A 21,075-nucleotide genomic window follows, 5' to 3' on the forward strand; every position below is an offset into this window, starting at 1 on the left:
ATATTTAGATAAAGGGACGTGTGTTCATGATGAGACATAAGGCACATAAATAATTCTTACAACTTAACCTCAATATTTGATGAACTTCCTTAATCTCCTGCAAAACAGAAAATAGTTCTATAAACTAACTTACAACCTAAGAGCTGCCCAACTGCTGAGTATTTCCTGAAGTGGCTCAGTTCTCACTACAAAAACTAAGTGAGTTCTAAATAAAATTTAACATGCAATGCTTTTGTTCCTACGAATAATCACATGTTAAAATGAAGATTCTCTGGCAATGATTTTCTTTACTTTTTAAATCACATCCACATTGACTTGCCATCAGGGGAACGATTTCTCACCAGGGCCAAGTCAATGCCATGGATTTCCTTTTAAAATGAGGTAAACCACTTGTTCTCTGCAGTGAGATGAAACTCCTTTCTCCCTAAAGCAACTTTTACAGCGAGAGCCACCTGGCCTCTCGTTGTCAGGCACCAACTCAGAGCCTGCAGTGCGAGCCTTAGTTCCACGCTTGGGCTCCTCCATTTCCTCTTTTTCCTTGATGGCATCTGCTTTTATGACATCAGCACAAGTCTAGACTATGGTAGGCACAAGAAAATACCTAGGCCTAAGTCTATACTAGACATCCTGGAGCAAGAGAACACTTTTAACTTAAATCAGACTATGAGGAGAAGATGTATTTGGATTCTGGAATACTATTGTCCTAAAAACAAGAAAGCAGAGCATTTTCTTTGGAAAATGGTAACATTTCCAATTCTATGCATGAAGAGGGCGTCTTCCCCTTCCTCCTCCAGGCCCTGTGACTGTTTCTGTTCAAGGCCATATGTCCTTCCTAGATCAACAGAGCAGAGCTGGAGAACAGAGGCAGTTGAAAATAATGGATTTCAGTCTTTAGAACAGTCTGTGTAAGATGCCCTGAATTAAGAAAGGACTGGGGAAACCAGTGTCTAAACCAACCTCTAAATTAGCATTTATTTTGAAAAGATATTTTACCAATTGAAAATGGTTCTCAGAAGAAAGACAGTGTGTCTCCAGCGGGACTAGCTCAGGTCTTGGCTGCCACAAATCACTTCTTAAATTCACCAAGACGAAAGTGTCTCCAATAAAACAGTCATTCTCTTGAGGATGAAGCGGCTTATTAGCAAAGGGGTCAGGATGACAACACCATTCTCCAACTAGAGCTCCCCAGTTCTCACTCGGCAGCGGGAGCACCCTGAGGAGCTTCCTAGTGGAAAGAGGAAAAACTATTTTTTACAGCACAAAATGGAAATGTAGCATTTTCTTAATGAAATCAGCATGAAAAAAAAAGAAACTCATTAACTACACTGGTTGCAATGCCAATTCCCCCCACACCCAGATTACAAAAGTACTATATACTCACTATAGACAGTTTTGAAAAGCAGAGATGTATAAAGAAAACAAAAATCACCCTTTCTTTACCACCAAGGATAAGGAACTACTTTGTACATGATGGTATATTTCCTTGCCATCCTTTCAAGAGGCATAGTTGTACATATGCATGCAAAGTCTAGGATCAGAGGATATACACAAACTGTATTTTTTATTTAGTTACATCATGACTCTTATTGACTCCATTCTACTCCATAGGTACACCAAAACTTTTTAGATCATTCTCTAACTGTTAGATATTTGGGTTTTGAGTTTTTCATTATCAACAATCCTGTGATGAACATTCCTATTAGAAAATCTGTGTATATATCTGATTATTTCCATGGGGAAAAAAACTTATAAGTGTGAGAGTACAAGCACAAATGCTATGCATATTTTTAAACCCAATATCTGTATTGGCAAAACGCTTTCCAAAAAACGCTATACCAATCTATAATTCTTCCACCTACTTTCTCCAGAATTGAATACTATCATTTTTCCACGTAATAGGTGAAAACGTCCTCAATGCTGCTTTAATTGGCAATTCTATAATTACTGGTGAGATTGAACTGGCTTTCATATATATCGACTGCTGTGTTTCTTCTGTGAATTGTGATCGATGACTATTTTCCAATAAGGTGTTAGTATGTTCTTATTAATTTATAAAACGTATATTCTATATTAAGAATATTAGTCCTTTGTCTATAATCTGTGATGAATATTTTTTAGTGCAATTGCCTTTTAATTTGGTTTACATGTCTTACATTTTAAATCATCTAACCCTTTCTTCTATGATTTCTCCCATTAATATTTTTTAATAAACTTTTTATTTTGGCATAATTTTAAATTTACAGAAAAGTTACAAAAAGTACAGAGTTCTCGTATACACTTCGCCCAGCTTTCCCTAATGTTAATAGCATCTTACATAACCATGAAGATTTGTCAAAACTACAGACTTTATCTGAATTTTGGTAGTTATTTCTGCTAACGTTCTCTTTTTCTCCTCTAGGATCTGATGCATGACAACTTGTTGCATTCAGTCATTATGTTGCCCTAGTCTCCTCTGGTGTGTGATGGTTTCTCAGTCTTTCCTTATTTTTCAGGACCCTGGGATTTTTGAAGGGTACTGGTCAGATATTTTAGAGAACATTCCTCAATTTGAGTTTGTCTGACATTTTCTCAAGATTCGACTGGGGTTATGGGTTTTAGGGGAAGAAAACCAAAGAGGCGAAGTGTCCTTCTCATCACATCGTATCAGAGGGTGCATTCTATCAACATAACTTATCACTGGTAATGTTAACCTTGATCTCTTGGTGAAGGTGTTATCTGCTCGCTTACTCTACTCATAAAGCTCCTACTTCTCCTTCTGTACTCTATTCCTTAGAAGCAAGTCAGTAAGTCCAGGCCACACTCAAGAGGACAGAAATTAAGCACCACTCTGTTTTCAATGCTTAGAACATCTTTACTATTAAAAAGCCTCTTATATTCGCTACCAGTTTTGGTTTTTTTTCCAACAGTTTCTTTTTTTCTGGACAACAATAAACACCTGAGACTTTACCAGGAGGAAAGCGTATCATGGTTCACCTCTGTGCCACACTAAGCAGTGCAGTATTCTAAGGGGAGAAGAAAAAGTGGGCAGGATAATGAGGAAATTTCAAAGTCATTGATCCCGAGAGAAACTGAGAATAGAAACCCGCTCATGGTCTTCCTAACGCCCATCCACCGTGAACGCTTAAAGCAGCCTGAACACGCTCACACTTCCGCTCCAATCAGTGGGCCAGCGCCTCCCAAGGGCAACTGTGTCTGATCACAGGCCTATTTCTACCGCTCATACATGTCATTCTAGTTACATAATTTAATTAAATAGTATGTATGAGTTACTATTCTTTTGAAAACTAAAGATTTCAGACTAGATAAAAGCTAATTGTTAAAAAAAATCACCGGTGATTTAAATGTGGGCGATATAACTGTAGCACACTGGGGAGAGGGAGGAAAAGTAAAAGTCTAAAAGAATTCTGCAGTCAGATCGCTTTGAGCGTCTAACTTTTCATTCTACTTTAAAGAAACCCAAACTGGAAATTGGAGATGAGTTTAGCATGGCTTAAGTAAAACATGCTACACAGCAGTGGACTTATAATCAACAAAAAGACATTGGTTCTATAATAAAACACTAGTAATGTACATTTGCATGTTTTAAATCAAAACATTTAAAATGTAACTGTATCATTTTTTAATGATTCCCCTGTGTTAACCATTTTTTTTTAAAGATTGGCACCTGGCCTAACAACTGTTATCAATCTTTTTTTCTTTTTTTTTCCTGCTTTATTTCCCAAACCCCCCTGGTACATAGTTGTATATCTTAGTTGCAGGTCATTCTAGTTGTGGGATGAGGGGCGCCACCTCAACGTGGCCTGACGAGCGGTGCCATGTCCGCGCCCAGGATCCGAACCCTGGGCCGCCGCAGCAGAGCATGCGAACTTAACCACTCGGCCACGGAGCCGGCCCCTAACCGTTTTATTTTTTGATTCCCCAATCAACTATAAGTCTCATAAAAGGGCATTTACAATATGCAAGAGGATAGACAATTTATAACTCCAGACGACAGAGCTGGAACGAGCAAAGTCAAATTTTAATATAAAGAAGAGCTCTCCCTTTCAAATTAGGAAATGTTGCACCACTAGCATCATTCAAGCTGCAGAGCCCGGTAGGGATATTAAGAAGCGATTCTCTCAACATATGTTTTCTAAAAGTCTACTATGAATCAGGCATTGTGCTGACACAAAATATTAACATGTACAGTCCCTTCTCTCCAGGTATACACATTCTAGTAGGAAATATAGACCTATAAACAAACAAGAAAACCATAATATAACAAATGCTCTAACAGAGTAGCAATTCTAAATTCTTGGAGGGGCTGGCACAGACCCCTTTGAACATCTGATAAAAGCTTTAGCCCTTTCAAACATACATTCCCACATGCACACCATTTACATATTCCTTTAGAGGATTAATGATTTCCAAAACCAGTCTGTGAATTCAGGGCAATGCAGACAAAGTGCTAGGGGAGTAGAGTGTACATGGACTTCAGAGAAGACGTAACATCTGAACTGACTTTTGAAGGATAAATAGGAGTTCTCCAGGCAATGAAGCAATTATAAGGGCATCACGGGCGAGGAACCAGTATGAAGACAGGCACCACATCTGTTCAACTTACCACTGTATTTCTAGTCTCTGGCACAGTGCCTGACTCAGAGTGGAAGCTCTTAAATATTTATTAAAGGAAAGAACAAGCATATTTTGATAACTATCATGTGCGAGGCCCCTGGTGGGGTCTGTTGCATACTGGGATGAAGGGGTTAACAAAGCTTTTTCCTTGCTGCTTGAGAATCTGACCTTTGGTTTAACCACCTAGTTCTGTCACCCTGGAAACCAGGTAGATGGAAACAGGCATCATTATATTGCTAGGCAACACTGCTTATGGCAAAAATGATCCTGACTGGTAAATTGCATCTGGACTGGGAGGAAGTATGAATGAGCTGTAAACATCTGATGAGGATGCCTTGCTTTGGACATCCCTGAATGCAGCCCTTCATGGGGAACCCTAGAAACTATGCCAAGGAATTGTTACAAGAGCAATTAGCAGCTTAGGGCATAAGGCTCCTTCTCAGGGTAGCTCCTGCACCTACCTGACGTGGATTTTGTCCTTTGTACTTGGAACCATGTCACCAGGGGAGACAAGAGTCCCCAGATTGGTATGTGAGCTGTGCCTTGCTTAAACTGCTGCAGGGCCCCTGCTGAGAGGACCTGCTGATGCTGTCCTGCTGGCAAGCTGGCAAGAAATGTGGCCTGTGTTGCGTCGTGAATCTGCATGTTTAGTTGAACTTAAGACGACCTCTGGTGGACACTACACACCTTATTCTACTTAATGCTCCCTACAACTTTGTGAGATAAAAATTACCAGTTCCCTGTCACAGAAGAGAAAAGGGAAGCTCAGATATGTTAAATAATCTGTGTAAGTTCACAGAGCCAGAGGTGATGAATGAAGCCAGGATCTTAAGCCCGGTCTTCCTGGCTCCAAAACTAACCTCTTTCCCGTGGATTACAGTCCCTCCCCAGGCAATGCAGAATGTCAGTAAAGGAGACTGGGAAGCTGGGATGGTGGCAAACTGTGGGGAGTTACATGCCAACCTCAGGGGTAGGGATTTGGTTCTACAGATAGGTGGGAAGCGTTATAGAATTTTAAGCAGGGAAGTGATAGATCAGATTTGAATTTCTACAAAAAAGGGGAAGAAAGCAAACAAAAGTGCCTGTTTAGAGTGGGAGTTAGGCCTAAACAGACTCCTACATCTTCTCCATCACTAAGATGCACCGTCTCTTGACATTTTGCACAGTGCCAATAAGTAGATCTCTAATGCAGCGCAACAGCCAGCAATGTCCATCTCATCCCTGCTCAGAGTGAAGCTGCACCAAGATTCAGAGACCAGGGAGACATGATGTGCAGGAGTGCAAAGGGTATTTCCAACTTAACCTGACCCCATAGCACCGTGAAAAAAAGCTATGACATACCCCATGACTATCTCCATAAGACATCAGGAGCAACACAGTGCCTAATTCACAAGTCACTGCAAAGATAAAAGCCTTTTTACAGCAGAAAGACATTTTTCTGGTGTTTTGAAAAACATAAAACCTTTAAGAACAAAAGACGTATTTTCATCACAGCTCTACTGAAAGTCTATCTGTTGAAAACCCTGAAACTTTGATATGATCTGCTTCCCAAGAGAACTTTCAAAATAAAATAGACACCATTTTTTTCAAGGTAGTTTTTAGGTAAAAACCTGCTGAAGCTCAGAAAAGAGTGAAATGATTTCTTCAATTTTCTCTCAGCTTAAGATTCTATGCTAACAGTAATACATGTTTGTAATAAATTAAAATTTGCTAGTTATTTTCAATACATCTTAAGCATAAGCTCTGGGGAAAAATAACTTAAAATACACAATTTTAATAAACACTATTGATTGATGTGATTGATGATGTTTCTTTAAAAAACTTAAACATCAAAAAGAAAATGAAATGCCCCTAAACTTTAAAATCAACCATTAATCAGTGACGACAACAATGGTAATAACACAGAGCTTTTACAGATTGAATTAGAACTAAGTGGACATTAAGAACTTGAAGAATGGGGCCAGCCCCATGGCCTAGGGATTAACTTCGGCATACTGGGTTCAGTTCACGGGGGTGAAACCACACATCTGTCAGTGGCCATGCTGTCGTGGTGGCTCACATACAAAAAGAGGAAGACTGGCAACAGATGTTAGCTCAGGGTGAATATTCCTCAGCAAAAAGAGGAAAATTGGCAAGAGATGTTAGCTCAGGAAAAATCTTCCTCAACCAAAAAAAAAAAAAAAAAGAATTTTAATAATTACATCAAATATTTAAAGCTCAAAATGTGGCTGCTGGAATTTAGAGAAATTCAACCAGCATTATCCAATTGGCAGGCTACAATCCTATGAAACTAGCTTTGCATTTTATTACCATTATGCACACAGTAAGATTAGACCCATAAAAGTACAATCATTTTATTCCAAAAGTTTTATGTTACCAATAATCCAGTTTGTGCCCGTACATTTTTTCACCTCTTTGTTCGTTTTCGTACAAAAGTGACTACTCATGGGAATAGTTCTTTTCAGCCCACAAATATAGCCGGTCTGTCAAGTGGCCTGATCAACTGGTTGGATATTCTGACATCCTTTATGTTCCCATCAAGTCCATTCTGCTTGCTCCTTCTCGAGCTTCAGTGCCCTCATGAGCTGCCGAGCTGACACCCAGCTCTGCTGCTGCAGGTGCAGGTGAAACGGGGCCTGTCCAGAGACCTCAGGAGACCTCTCAAACGGACTGAAAAGCCAAAGGCTTATGTTTGAAAGTCTGTTTGTTAACCGATGTAATTCAAGTCTGACATGAATTTATTTCTAGAAGACATAAATTCTCAACACAATGACCATTTAGCTGTTTCCGAGACTATTCACAAAGAAGTAAATTTTGTTATTATTGTTGCTTGATATCAGGGCCTGTTGCTCTCAACAAGAGCACAATCAAAAATTGTATATGTTCAGACCCTTTTTATAGAAAAACTCTGTAGAACTGGTAAAAATGTAAACTGGAGAATTTTATTGTAAAGAATCAATGCATTATTTATTTTCAAATAACCAAAACAAACGGCTAAGAACATGTGATCCTAAATTAATAGAAAAGACTACTGTAATTAGCAGATTTCATGCACCCTGGTGCTAATAAGTAAAAGCCATTAATGAGTATTAATAAATTAAACAGTACTTTCCACCTTACTTCTATACTTTGACAAGAATCTTTTTAATTAAAAAGATAAAAAGGAACAAGGATTAGCCTTGTACTACCCAAATAATCATGAATCATAGAACCCAAGGAACAACTTTACGAGGTTCGCTAATCACAGAATTTTCATGCAAGTAGGCCTCTTGATAGTTTTATCTTTTCCCACCTCCCTATTTTACAGTAGATGAGGAAACTGAGGCCTAGAGAATTAAAGTGACTTGTTCCCAGAAAATAAGGCAGGCTGGTAGACAGATCTTAACTCTGCTCCCACACTCCCATCAGAGGAGCTCCCAGTACAGAGAAATCAACATATTCCACAGTGCCCTCCTGGAAAAGATATTCACAATTAGTGGATTTTGATCATAGCACATACAAGCCTCTTTTGAAATACCTTTGGTTTTGTTTTCTATTTAACAAGCACAGAAGATGTTGCTACCACCCGTATAAAACAGATAACTGAGGGAGAAATGAGAAGACCACTGGGTTTCATATAAACAGTCAACATGAAATCCCTGTGCAGATACTGGAGGATGCTTGTTTCTCAGTAAAACAGTCATGGGGCACACTGCCTAAGAGTGAAATGTAAGCAAAGCCTTGAATCACCTACGAAGCATTTCTCTGCATCGTTCAAGAGGCAGACACACAAGTGTGACAGGAAACGGCTTCAGGTAAGGCCAGTGTAAGTGAGGCAAGGGCTAAGTCAAGTCCACTGCTTATCTTCTTAGAAAGAAAAAGGGAGAAGGGCGGGCTCTTTCCCTGGCACACCTAACATAGAGAGTCCTGAATCAAACAGGCTGAAAACACTAAACTAGATAATCTGCTAGTTTGCTAATAAGACCAATATGGAAAAAAGCGGAAAGAGTATATGAAGTGAATTAAAAAGAGCTTGTCCAGCACTTACCATTACTTATGTTAAACCCTTTGACTCTCTTGACAAGTTTGGAAAATAGGCCTTATTGTGTCTACTTAAGAAGAAGCTGACGTGATATGGACAAGGTTCCCCAGCCACCACGTGGCGAAGCTGGAGTTCAAAGCCGGGTGCCCTCCTCCCCCCCTGGCCTCTACACTACACGGTCAGGACTGGGGAGAGTGAACACAGTCTTTCAATGTCAGCCGCTAAGCCTGTCCAGTTCTCAATTCCAGGATCATAAGAAGGACTGACATATAAACAGAAGATATAGCTCCTGAATAGGAAAAATGGGGCTACAGGTAACTGTTTTTCATATCCATCATCCTTATCCACTGAAACACACGTGCCAGCCAATAATGAAAGAGCATATCCTTTACCGGAAGCAGCACCGGGAAATGCTGTTACACTGAATTTAACTCATTCCTACTGTAACTTCTGTCACCTCATTGTACAAGCATGCGTGTTTCAGAAACCTCACGTGAGAATTAAACCAAAGCCTGAAACACACTGAGAGAAGGTAAACTTTTTTGGTTAAACTACACGTCATCTGGGATCCTCTGGACCTTTGAGGCTAAAGTGGGCCTGCCAGAGAGTGCGGCAACCTCAGCCCTCAGGTAATCTGAGCAAGGGTCTCCTCTCCTCTGCAGATGCACAGTCACCTCATCTTTACCCAAGATAATCATTCAGAGGATGCTCTGTTCACACCCCTCACTTACACTGGGGTAACTTTCCACGATCTCGTCTACCTGGGACACTGCCAGGAATCAGAGAGCAAGCAAGGGAGGCTGGGGGAAGGCCAAAGGAAGCACCTAATGTTTATTCAATTCAACCCAGTGAGAATTTATTGAGAGTGGACTATTGGCCAGGCACTAGGCCTGATGCTGGGGACAATGATGATGATGAGAATAATTACAGCGGGAGCCATCACATACTGGATGTTTACCATGTGCTGTCATAAACACTTAAACTCATTCAATCCTCCCAACAATGCTATGAGGTAGCTCCTATTGTTACCTACATTTTGTAGTAAGGACACTGAGGTACAGAGTGGTGAAGTAACTTGCCCAGGGTCACAGTAGGTAAATGGTAGATGCAAACCCAGACAGTCTGGCTTCTGAGTCTATAATGCTAGCTGCTAGCCACTGCACTATACTGCACTCTAAATATGAGTGGGGCTAAGGGATACAGGGAGCGAGAAGAATATCCTTGCCCCCAGAGCCTGCAGTTTAATCAGGAAAACAGGCAAATAAATGGTAGAGGAGCATGTGAACCAACCCAGGGCTGAGGGCAAGCTCCCAGCAGCAGATGCCCTGTCGGCTGAACTGAGGGAGGAGCCAACGAGAGGAAGACAGGGATGTGGGGTGCATTCCAGGGGAGAGGGTAGCTTTCACTAAGCCCTAGGGTGGAATAAAGCACACAGAGACCGCAGGCTGACCACTAGAGATGAGCACAGAATGTGTGTAAATAATGGTGTGCTGTTTTGGGGAGAAGGAAGGAGACTGGGGAAGGAGGGCTAAACCATGAGGGTGGAGAGGTACCGAGAGGCAGCCTCATAAAGGGCCCAGCGTGGCATGCTAAGGTCTTATGGAATTTATCTTGAAAGAAATGAGACGCCATGGAAGAGTCTGAATAGGGGAGCCTGTTCATTTGAGAACACTCACTCTGTAGCGTAGAAATGATCACATGGGGGTAAACCTAGAGGAAAGCTAAGCGGATAAGGAGCTGGTAACAAGTGCTATTAGGTGATAAGACAGTGGCCTTGACTAAGATAGTGGCACTAGGGGTGGAGGAAAGTGGACTCATATAAGAAATGCAGAGAAGGAAGAAGAAAAAGTGCCTGGTGACTGACTACATATGAGGGGACAGGGAGGAACCCAAGGCGACATCAGGATTCTACCCTGAGGACGCAGGTAGAGGTTTGGCATTCATTGTGACAAGGACACTGGAAGAAGAGCAGGCTTCAGATATGAAGAAGGACTCATTCACATATAAGTGTCAGACACTCATCTCTGAGGAAATGCATCTAACAAAGAACTCTAAACTCTTTTTAAAAACATTGTTAACAATAACAAGGTTTTGATCTGTAATTCCAGCCCATGAGTGATTAGAAGCTGAAAATTCAGGGGAAAGGGTTTGTGCCCAGGACACAGGAAGCTTACAGAAGGAAGAGAAAAGATGGAAAAAATAATTAAAGAGACCACTGGGGAAGGCAAAGAATCCAGCAAAGTGCCCTTCCCATCTCAACAGGGTAATCACAATGCAGCACGAGAAAATCGGGCTCCAGGACTAATCTAACCATCGAGAAAAGGTTAATTTGGGCTGTATATGCTCTGTTTTAATAAGCAGGGAAATAGGAAATGGATTTTAGGAAGGCACTAATAGAAACAGTTCAAATAAAAAGTCGTGCTGCCGAAGCTTCTGTTATTTTGAAAATTCACTTGATGTGGAAAACCTCACTCACCAACACGCTGGATAAAACGTGTGATAGGGCCCACGTCTCTTCCCAGAAAGGAGGTGCTTCGCTGATCAGCAGAGGCTCTTCCACCAAGATAAGCCTTCCTCCCTGAAAGCCAGCATCCTAGCGTGCCCCTCATCACCCTGAGAAGACCTAACCGCTCTGCGATTCCCGCAGAGTTTTGTGGTTGACTTTGTTCAAAGTGAGATTAAGCTGGGTCTCATTTTAAGGCCATATACTGCTCCCATGGCAATTACTTCAAAAATTCTGTTATAAAAAGGGAAACTATTAGCAGACACAGAATTAATCAGTGTTAAATACGTCCCTTACCTGTCCCTTATTATGACTTCACCGCAGGACTGGCAATAAAATGTGCAACATTCTTGGGCTTGTGAGCTTTGATTAAACATTGAAACCAGTTCTAAAAGAAATCAACGAAACAGCACATCTTAGGGACAATAGCAAACGTTTGGGACAAATATACTAACACACTTACAGAGTTTAATAGCCACAACAAATTACCATCAATAAACACAGTTTACGATCTACCCAGAAGTACACATTTAATTAGTATTATCTGATGACTCAACCAGAAGCAAACATTGTGAAGTGTTTTCAAAACCAACAGATTTTGCTAAGTGTTTCAGAGCTAGGTATCGCCCTAAATTATCCATGTAACATCCTGCTGAGTTATTTCTCTCATCCTGTAAGCACCAACATTACGGATGAGAAAAGAGGAGCTATTTCTTTCCCATCAAACTAACTACCAACACAGAGCTTCACCACCGTCAGCTTTCTTCTACCACATCTTAGCCAGTTTCTCATCAGTGTGATTGCTCGTCAACAGAGCTCTTAAATTTAAGTTTCATTTGATTTAAACAAGGTTTATGACTACTCTGGCATATTACCAGCACGTACAAACAAAATGAATCTTGAAACTGGTCTTTACTGGGCAGGTCTCGGGGAGTGAAAAGGCTCCTAAGAAGAGTTCCATCTTCTAAGAGCAAACCTCGATTTCTGACTAAAGCTGTGGGATAACATATATTTCCCACATTATGTGAAACAGCGCCATAAAACAGTATGTTCCCTTAGTTTCCATCATTTCATTCATAAAGAAAGGAAACTTTCATTTAAAAAAAAACCTAAAATATTTGTCTATTAAAAAAATCTTATAAAAATGAGGTCAAATCCATTAGAATCAAAGAATTTGAATTTGGCTTATGTTACTTTGTATGTATTTTAAGATTTAAAAAACTGGTGCTAGAAAGGTGAAGCCTTGGCAATTAAAAATTCTTCCATTTAATTTCGAGGGGTGCCCACCAATCTCTATAGTACTAAGGTGAAGTAAACAGTACTTTTTAACTTTGAACAGAAAATGAGTAGACCTCGGTCAGACATTCAAAATATTCTTTTCAAAACAAATTTTCAGTGAAACACTGCCCTCTGCTGGTCACCCAGTGCGATGGCTCCTCTGGCTCAGGCTCAAGTCCAAACTTTGTGACACAGTGACAACCTGGGAGAGCACTGCCACCTGGGGATGAGTCTAATTCTCCTGCTGTGTCAGATGTTACTGTAGCCAGTTCCCTGGCAAGGGTCATGATCTGACCTTTGTTACCTTCAAAACAGTGTACAATATGCTTATTCTATGTTCTTACAGTTGAGAAGTCAACTTTTCAAAAACCCCAAAAGAACTGAACACTAAAAAATTTCAAAACCCACTTTCTACATTTGGATTCCAGTTTACATCAGTATGCATCTATCTGATATTTATTCATTCAGCAAATATTTATTCACCACCTATTATGTGGACAGCACTAAAGCATTAAGTACTGAGGAATCTATTTTGCATACCCTTTCATGCACTAGAGAACAAGCCTTTGAAAGTTTCCTTTTCAGATATCTGAGTAAAATATGTTTTCAAAATGTAAAGAAACAGATCAATGAATGCAAACAATATGCAAACCAACACACAGCAGTAATTTATTTTGACCTTCAGGAAAAACTGTTAAATTTTTTTAAATAGTTCAAATTTCGTTATTTATAGATTAACTGTTACAGAGAACGGGTAGGGAAGAAACCAATTCTGCCTCTGGAAGGTCTCCACACCTCCTCAGTATGGGACCTAAAACCGTGGTCCCAGGAAAGCAGCAGCAGATCTAAAAACACCCCTCTGAGGCTTTCAGGCCTGCTTTTCCCCAGTTTGCAGATACAACACGGAATTCCTGCTGTTCATCATTCTAAAGAGAAGGCGATGACTCCACAAGAGCCAGACTCCCAGGGCATCTCCCCTGAAACAATGCTCCCTCGGCCCACTAGTAGGTACCCTCAGGGAGTCCCATCTTGGTGACCCTGTTCTTCTCTCCATGCTTATTCCAACAGTCATTCTTGGCGTTTATCCTATGACACTTAGGCTCCACGACATTTCTCTTCCCTATCCCTTGTTCCTGAAGCCAACTCAGACTAGATATTCACTAACCCATGAAGTGAGCAAAAATTACTCTCCAGCGAAAGAGGAGCAAAACTCCCTCTATCTTCTCTTTCGTTTCAAAAGCCAGATAAAGACTCAGGGGACTGCTCCGCATCTCCTAAATGGCTCTTCAGAACAATCCTGCAGACCCCACCTCCAGGCTCCATGCAGCTCAGACAAAAGGCTTAGGAGAGAGGAGGCAGCTGTCAAGTCTCAGGATGCAGCTGGAAGAATTATAATCCTCCTCTGATAGCGAGCACATCAGTCTGTTACAGCCTCTCTTTCCCCTTTTTACATAATTTTTAATCGTCCAAATCATATTACTTACATGGTAAGAGATGCAATGAACCAATAATTTTATTCAATAAATTATTCTGAGAAACATTTCTACCATATTAGTGAATCAATGTGCCAATACCAAAAAACTGCAAATAAAACAGGCATAGCAACAATCAAAATCAAATTATGCATCAAATCCAATTTCAGAATCTTTATATGTACTGTTCTCTCTATTTGGAAATGTCTCTACACGGATAGGATCATTTCCACCATTCAGTTCTCCAGTCAAGTATCACCCCTCACAGTGGCCTTCCCTGACCACCCTTTACCGGATGACCCCAGACACTCCCTCTCCCATTATCCTGCTTTACTCGGCCCAGAGCACTTTTCTCTGTATCCAAGTCGCTTATTTGTTCATTACCTGTTCCCACCTGTTAGAATGTAAGCTCTATGAGGGCAAAGACTTTCCTAGCTTGTTCACTTCTGTGTCCCTAGCACCTAGATGAATGCCTAGCACACAGTACAAGGGAATGTTTGTTGAATGAATGAATCTCTATGTAATGCTTTCAAATCAACCAATCGGCGCAAATGACATCTGATAGAATTTTCACATCAACTCTATGAGCCAGGTAATTTTATAATTAAAGAAACAAAGCAGGGGGCATATGAGAAATCTTTGTACCTTCCGCTCAATTTTGCTGTGAACTTGAAACTGCTCTAAAAAATAAAGTCTACTGGGGGCGGGGGGCGGGGGAAGAACACCAAAAAAACCCCCCAAAGAAACAAAGCCTCAGAAAGGTGAAGCGACGTGGTCTACTGCACACAGATAATAACTGGCAGAGCTGGCAAAGAACTTAAATCTTCTCGACCTCCAGCTCTTTCCATGAGTATTTATTTTCACTGGGAAAAGTTCAGCTGTTCAAAGGAAAAATCACCTTTGTTTTATAATGGAAAAGTAAATGCAGCAAGAGGAGTGCTCGTGGTACTCACTTGGGCTGAAGTCTGCCTGTGTCTGCAGCCGCAGGTGCAGCCCATCTCCAGCCACATACCGCAGCCCATGGCAAGAGGAAGGTGCAAGCCTGACCTCTGCTGGAAGCCGGAGCTCTGTGCAGCCAGTGGGGGTTTTCACCTGGAGTGAGGACGGCGTCACAGAAACATCCAAGGGCACACCTCCTTCTTTTGGCTCTCTGGTAATTAAAAATAAAACACAAAAAAAATTATTTCTTATTGATGAGAACCACATGATGAAAGAAACAAAAAAGGCCAAGCGTCTCTCTGTTCCTCTTCAATAAGGACCCTAAAGTCACTGTTGCAATAAATAGCAGTGAACTGACCTAAAGGAAACCCATCTACACTAGATTTAGATCAGGTCAGAGAGTACTGTCTGCTGTCACTGTAACATGAAAAGTCTGGGACATATTTTTTATGGTAATGATGCATTTTGAAACAGGCGCTTTCTTCCATTGCTCATGATCCAGGGTCCTGACTCTCCCCCTCTATCCTAATGCTTCCTCCATCTGCTCCAGCCTGGACCTTCCTGGGGTCGCTCCCAGAGCCATTCTGCTTGCACAGCCTGCCACTCCATTTCCTCACGCCCCATATGTGTTCCCACCAATCTCCCCAACTTCAGTTTCTTCAAACCAGCACAACCTAGTGCTGATCTGTCATATATCATGCACTTGTTCTTCAGATTATTTTTGGCAAGAGAATTCTACAAGGCAGGGGCCAGCCCCATGGCAAGTGGTTAAGTTCGCGCACTCAACTTCAGTGGCCCAGGGTTTCACTGGTTTGGATTCTGGGCACGGACATGGCACTGCTGTCAGGCCACAGTGAGGCAGTGTCCTACATGCCACAACTAGAAGGACCCTCAACTAAAATATACAACTATATACTGGGGGGATTTGGGGAGAAAAAGCAGGAAAAAAAAAAGAAGATTAGCAACAGTTGTTAGCTCAGATGCCAATCTTTAAAAAAAAAAGAATTCTACAAGGTAGCATAAGACAGTGGCTTATTCATTGCTGCATCTCTTGACTCTAGCATGGTTTGTAGCTTCAACCACTCACTCACTCACTCATTCAACGCATCTTCTCTGCGTTCTATCATGTGCCAGGTATGGGGAATATAACAATTACCAAGATATTTTCCCTGCCCCTCCCCCAACTAGGGAACAGGCAAGTAAACAGGAATGATCAAGGGAGTATGAAAACTATATTGTAGGGGCCGGCCCCATGGCCAAGTGGTTAAGTTCGCCCTCTCCACTTCGGCGCCCCAGGGTTTTGCCAGTTTGGATCCTGTGTGCGGACATGACACAGCTCATCAGGCCATGTTGAGGCGGCATCCCACATGCCACAACTAGAGGGACCCACAACTAAAATATACAGTCATGTACTGGGGGTACTTGGGGAGAAAAAGCAAAAAAAAAAGAAAACTACATTGTACTTATTCATGATAAATATAGGGTACTAGGGAAGCACAGGGCAGGGTGCAAGGACTATCACAGGTCAAGCACTAAGTAAATGTTATTTGAACAACAAATGGATGAATGGGTGAAATACCCTTGCTTCTGAGACCAGCATTACAATGATGTTTTATCTTTCAGGAAATTAGAGTAAAGTAGTGTTATCTGATCAACAGGATTTTGACAAAGAGACCAGGATCACATGAAACAAAAGGTACAGGAGAAAAAAACTTCCTTGTCAATTTTAGGAAAAAAAAATCGAATGAAGAAAACAATCTGGTGATATACGAATACCAAGCATGAAGGGACTTACTAATCAATTCACTACAAACACAAATCCCTCAGTGTAGACAATGGGGAGTACAACAGAGCGCGTGTCCACCAGGCACCAGAAGTACAGAAGGAGATGCAGACACAGAGAATCAACCCTCATGTGAAGCTGAAATATGCTTGGCACTGCAACAGAGGCGCTCAGCTCCCTGACTCCCTTTTAAGTGCAGAGAGCAGGAGCAGGCCATCCACTCAGTGTCACCAAGTGCAGAAGGTGGGCCGTTGACTCAAATGTCATCTAAGTATAGAGGTCATACCATGTGTCCAAGTGTGAATCTTGGTGAGGCCCCTTAATTTGCCTCAGAAAACCTTAAGACTGCTTTCTAGTTAGTTCCTTTTCAAAGCATAGGGATCTGTACTTTATTGGTAATACAGAATATTAAAAACCTGAGTCTTTTCCAGGGAAGACAGCCTCAAGTGCCTGACTCAAAAGTCGAATTTTAAGAAATGATGTTTAAGGAGTGACGTCAGCATCACGGTGGAGTGAACTTGCCCAGGACTCTCTCCTCTCCAACATACAACGAAAAGGGACATTCATACTCCAACAGAGGACATCCTAACACAACAAAAAAACATCAGAGAGATACCCGCAGCCACATGACGGAGGGCGGAGAAGCTGGAGGCCCCTCAGAAGAGCTGGAATAGGGTAAGAGAAAACCTTGCTCCTTTCCCTAATAGACTGTGACCCACAACCGCAGGGGGCCTCTGAGAGGGAAGGAACAGGGGAGGGGATGTTCATTCGAGGGAACATCAAGGACCCGAGGGCCTGTGCAGCCTAGAGGAAAGCCCTCTACCGGGTCGAGGCTTTCTCATCAAGCCAACACCCCAGGAGAGCAGATAATGAGAGCAGAGCGAGAAAGACCTGAGAGCATGCAGGAGAAAGCACCCCTCCCCCAACCCACCTTGAGCCCACCCTACCGCCTAAGACCTCCTCTGAAAGCAGAGGGCTCAGAATATGCAGCTCTGGACCCCTACCCAGTGGCGATAGGCAGTAACTGCAACCAAATAATATCAGGATGTGTAAGACCAGAGCTACCTGCTCTAGCAATATCACACATTATATCAGATCTCCAGACCAGAGAGAAAAAGACAAGTATCCAGCATTCAGTCCTGAGGACACAAACATGTAATCTAAATGACAATGAATTCAAAACAACTATCATCAAAAAACTCAACAAGGTAAAAGAGAATGTAGAGAAAGAATTCAATGAGTTCAGGAGATGCTTCACAAAAGAGGATGAAACCATAAAGAAGAATCAATCAGAAATATTAGAGATGAAAGACACAATGGAAGAGAGAAAACAAAATACGGATTCCCTGAACGCTCAAGTGGACATCATAGAGGAGCGTATCAGCATAATCAAAGACAGACATGTTGAAATGCTCCAGACAGAGGAAAAGAGAGAACTAAGTCTAAAAAGAAATGAAGAAAGTCTCCGAGAAATATCTGGCTCAATTAGGGAATGCAACATAAGAATTATAGGCATTGAAGAAGGAGAAGAGGAGAATAGAGCAGAAAGCATGTTCAAAGAAATAAAAGCAGAGAACTTCCCGAACCTAGGGAAAGAGAGAGAAATCAGTGAGGAAGAGGCTTCCAGATCTAGATTTGTCGATGTAAAAAGACCTACTGCAAGGCATACAGTAGTGAAACTGGCAAAAATGAATGATAAAGAAAGAATAGTAAGGGCAGCAAGGCAGAAAAATATAACCTACAAAGGAACCCCTATCAGGTTTTCAACGGATTTCTCTGCAGAATCCTTACAAGCTAGGAGAGAACGGAATGACATATTCAAATCGTTGGAAGACAAAAATTTTCAGCCAAGAATACTCTATCCAGCAAAAATATCCTTCAGATATGATGGAGAAATAAAAACTTTCCCAGACAAACAAAAGCTAAGGGAGTTTGTAGCCACGAGATGCCCCACTACGAGAAATCCTCAAGAAAGCCCTCAGACCTGGGGGGAAAAAAGGGGAGAAAGTGGTTACAAAGCACTGAGTGAGGAGATAAATAGGTAGAAAGAACCAGACTAGGATACAAAATACTTAAGTGAAGCATTAAAGATAAAGGGAAGGAAAACACCAAAAACAATCTTGTCACTTTAACCACAAACTCACAACACAAGATGGAATAAGAAAAACAACTCAGGAGGGGAGGAGGAAAAGGACTGAATCAGTTTAGACTAAGGAATTGAGAGGCCATCAGAAAATGGACTATCTTATACACGAGATTCTGAATACAAACCTCATAGTCACCACTAAACAAAAAAGCAGAACAGAGACACGAATCATAAATAAGGAGAAAACAAAGAAATACAGCATAAAAAAACTACATACTTCAATGGGTAGACCAAAGCACACAGGACGAGAAACAAAGGAAATGAAGGACAACCAGAAAATGAGTGGTAAAATGACAGCATTAAGCCCTCATATATCAATAATCACCACAAACATACATGGATGGAATCCTCCAACAAAAAGACACAGAGTGGCAAGATGGATTAAAGAACAAGACTCAACATTATGCTGCCTCCAGGAAGCACATCTCAGCTCCAATGACAAACACAGGCTCACAGTAAAGGGATGGAAGACGATACTCCAAGCTAATGGCAAACAAGAGAAAGCAGGTGTTGAAATAATTATATCAGACAAAGTAGACTTCAAGATAAGACAGGTGAAGAGAGACAAAGAGGGGCAGTATATAATGATCAAAGGGACACTCCACCAAGAATAAATAACACTTATGAATACCTATGCACCCAACACAGGAGCACCAAAGTTCATAAAGCAACGATTAACAAACTTAAAAGAAGACATTAATAATAACACAATAACAGTAGGGGACCTCAACACCCCACTCACATCAATGGACAGATCATCTAGACATAAAATCAACAAGGAAACAGTGGAATTATATGAAAAGCTAAACCAGTTGGACTTAATAGACATATATAGAACACTCCATCCAAAAACAGCAGAATACACGTTCATCTCAAGTGCATACGGAACAGTCTCAAGGATAGACCATATATTGGCAAACAAGGCAAGCCTCATCAAATTTAAGAAAATTGAAATAATAACAAGCATCTTTTCCAATCACAATGCTACAAAGCTTGAAACTGATTACCAGAAAAAACCTGAGAAAGGGACAAAGATGTGGAGACTAAACAACATGAACAAGCAATGGATCATTGAAGAAAGTAAAGGAGAAATCAAAAAATATCTGCAGACAAATGAAAATGATAATATACCATATCAACTCATTTGGGATGCAGCAAAAGCCATATTAAGAGGGAAATTCATCGCAATACAGGCACAGCTTAACAAACAAGAAAAATCCCAAATAAGCAATCTCAAATTACACCCAACTGAATTAGAAAAAGAAGAACAAACAAGCCCAAAGTCAGCTGAAGGAGAGAAATAATAAAAATTAGAGCAGAAATAAAAGCTTTTGAAACAAAAAAGGCAGTGGTAAGGATCAAAGAAACAAAGAGCTGGTTCTTTTTATTTTTTTGAGGAAGATTAGCCCTGAGCTAACTGCTGCCAATCCTCCTCTTTTTGCTGAGGAAGACTGGCCCTGAGCTAACATCCATGCCCATCTTCCTCTAGTTTATATGTGGGACTCCTACCACAGCATGGCATGCCAAGCTGTGCCATGTCTGCACCCAGGATCTGAACCGGCGAACCCCAGGCCGCCAAAGCGGAACATGTGCACTTAACTGCTGCGCCACTGGGCCCGCCCCTAGAGCTGGTTCTTTGAGAAGACATAAAATTGACTAACCCCAGCCAGACTTACAAAGAAAAAAAGAGAGAAAGCTCAGATAAACAAAATCAGAAATGAAAGAGGAGAAATAACAACACATACCACAGCAATACAACGGATTATAAGAGAGCACTATGAAATATTATATGCCAACAAAATGGATAATGTAGAGGAAATGGATAAAGTCTCAGACTCTTACAACCTCCCAAAGCTGAATCAAGTAGAAATAGATAATCTGAATAGACCAATCACAAGGAAGGAAATTGAAACAGTAATCAAAAGCATCCCAAAGAATAAAAGCCCAGGACCAGATGGCTTCCCTGGGGAATTCTACCAAACTTTCAGAGAGGATTTAATACCGATCCTTCTCAAGCTATTCCAAAAAATTAGAGAAGATGGAACACTTTCTAACACATTCTACAAGGCCAACATCACTCGGATACCAAAGCCTGACAAGGACAACACAAAAAAGGAAAACTACAGGCCAATATTGGTGATGAACATAGATGCAAAAGTCCTCAACAAAATTCTGGCAACCCCAAAACAGCAACACATCAAAAGGATCATATATCATGATCAAGTGGGATTTATACCAGGGGCACAGGGATGGTTCAACATCTGCAAATCAATCAACGTGATACACCACATCAACAAATTGAGGAATAAAAAACACATG

General features: G+C 41.1%; 1 protein-coding gene across 8 annotated transcripts in view; it reads right to left on the reverse strand.

The window, feature by feature from the left end:
• The window catches only part of UBE3D (ubiquitin protein ligase E3D), a 153,710-nt gene that overhangs the window by 122,904 nt on the left and 9,731 nt on the right, over nucleotides 1-21,075 (reverse strand). For all 8 annotated transcript variants that reach the window (XR_011422568.1, XR_011422567.1, XR_011422566.1 and 5 more), the window contains exons 2-4: nucleotides 14,842-15,038; nucleotides 11,436-11,526; nucleotides 994-1,225 (exon numbers count right to left, since the gene is read on the reverse strand). Coding sequence is in view for 5 of the 8 variants with exons in the window: in XM_070225183.1 (XP_070081284.1) it covers nucleotides 994-1,225; nucleotides 11,436-11,526; nucleotides 14,842-15,038 (520 nt within the window). In the remaining 3 variants the exon portion in view is untranslated. The remainder of the gene's footprint in view (nucleotides 1-993; nucleotides 1,226-11,435; nucleotides 11,527-14,841; nucleotides 15,039-21,075) is intronic.

The sequence above is a fragment of the Equus caballus genome, chromosome 10 (assembly GCF_041296265.1).
Source record: "Equus caballus isolate H_3958 breed thoroughbred chromosome 10, TB-T2T, whole genome shotgun sequence".
NCBI classification, from domain to species: Eukaryota; Metazoa; Chordata; class Mammalia; order Perissodactyla; family Equidae; genus Equus; species Equus caballus.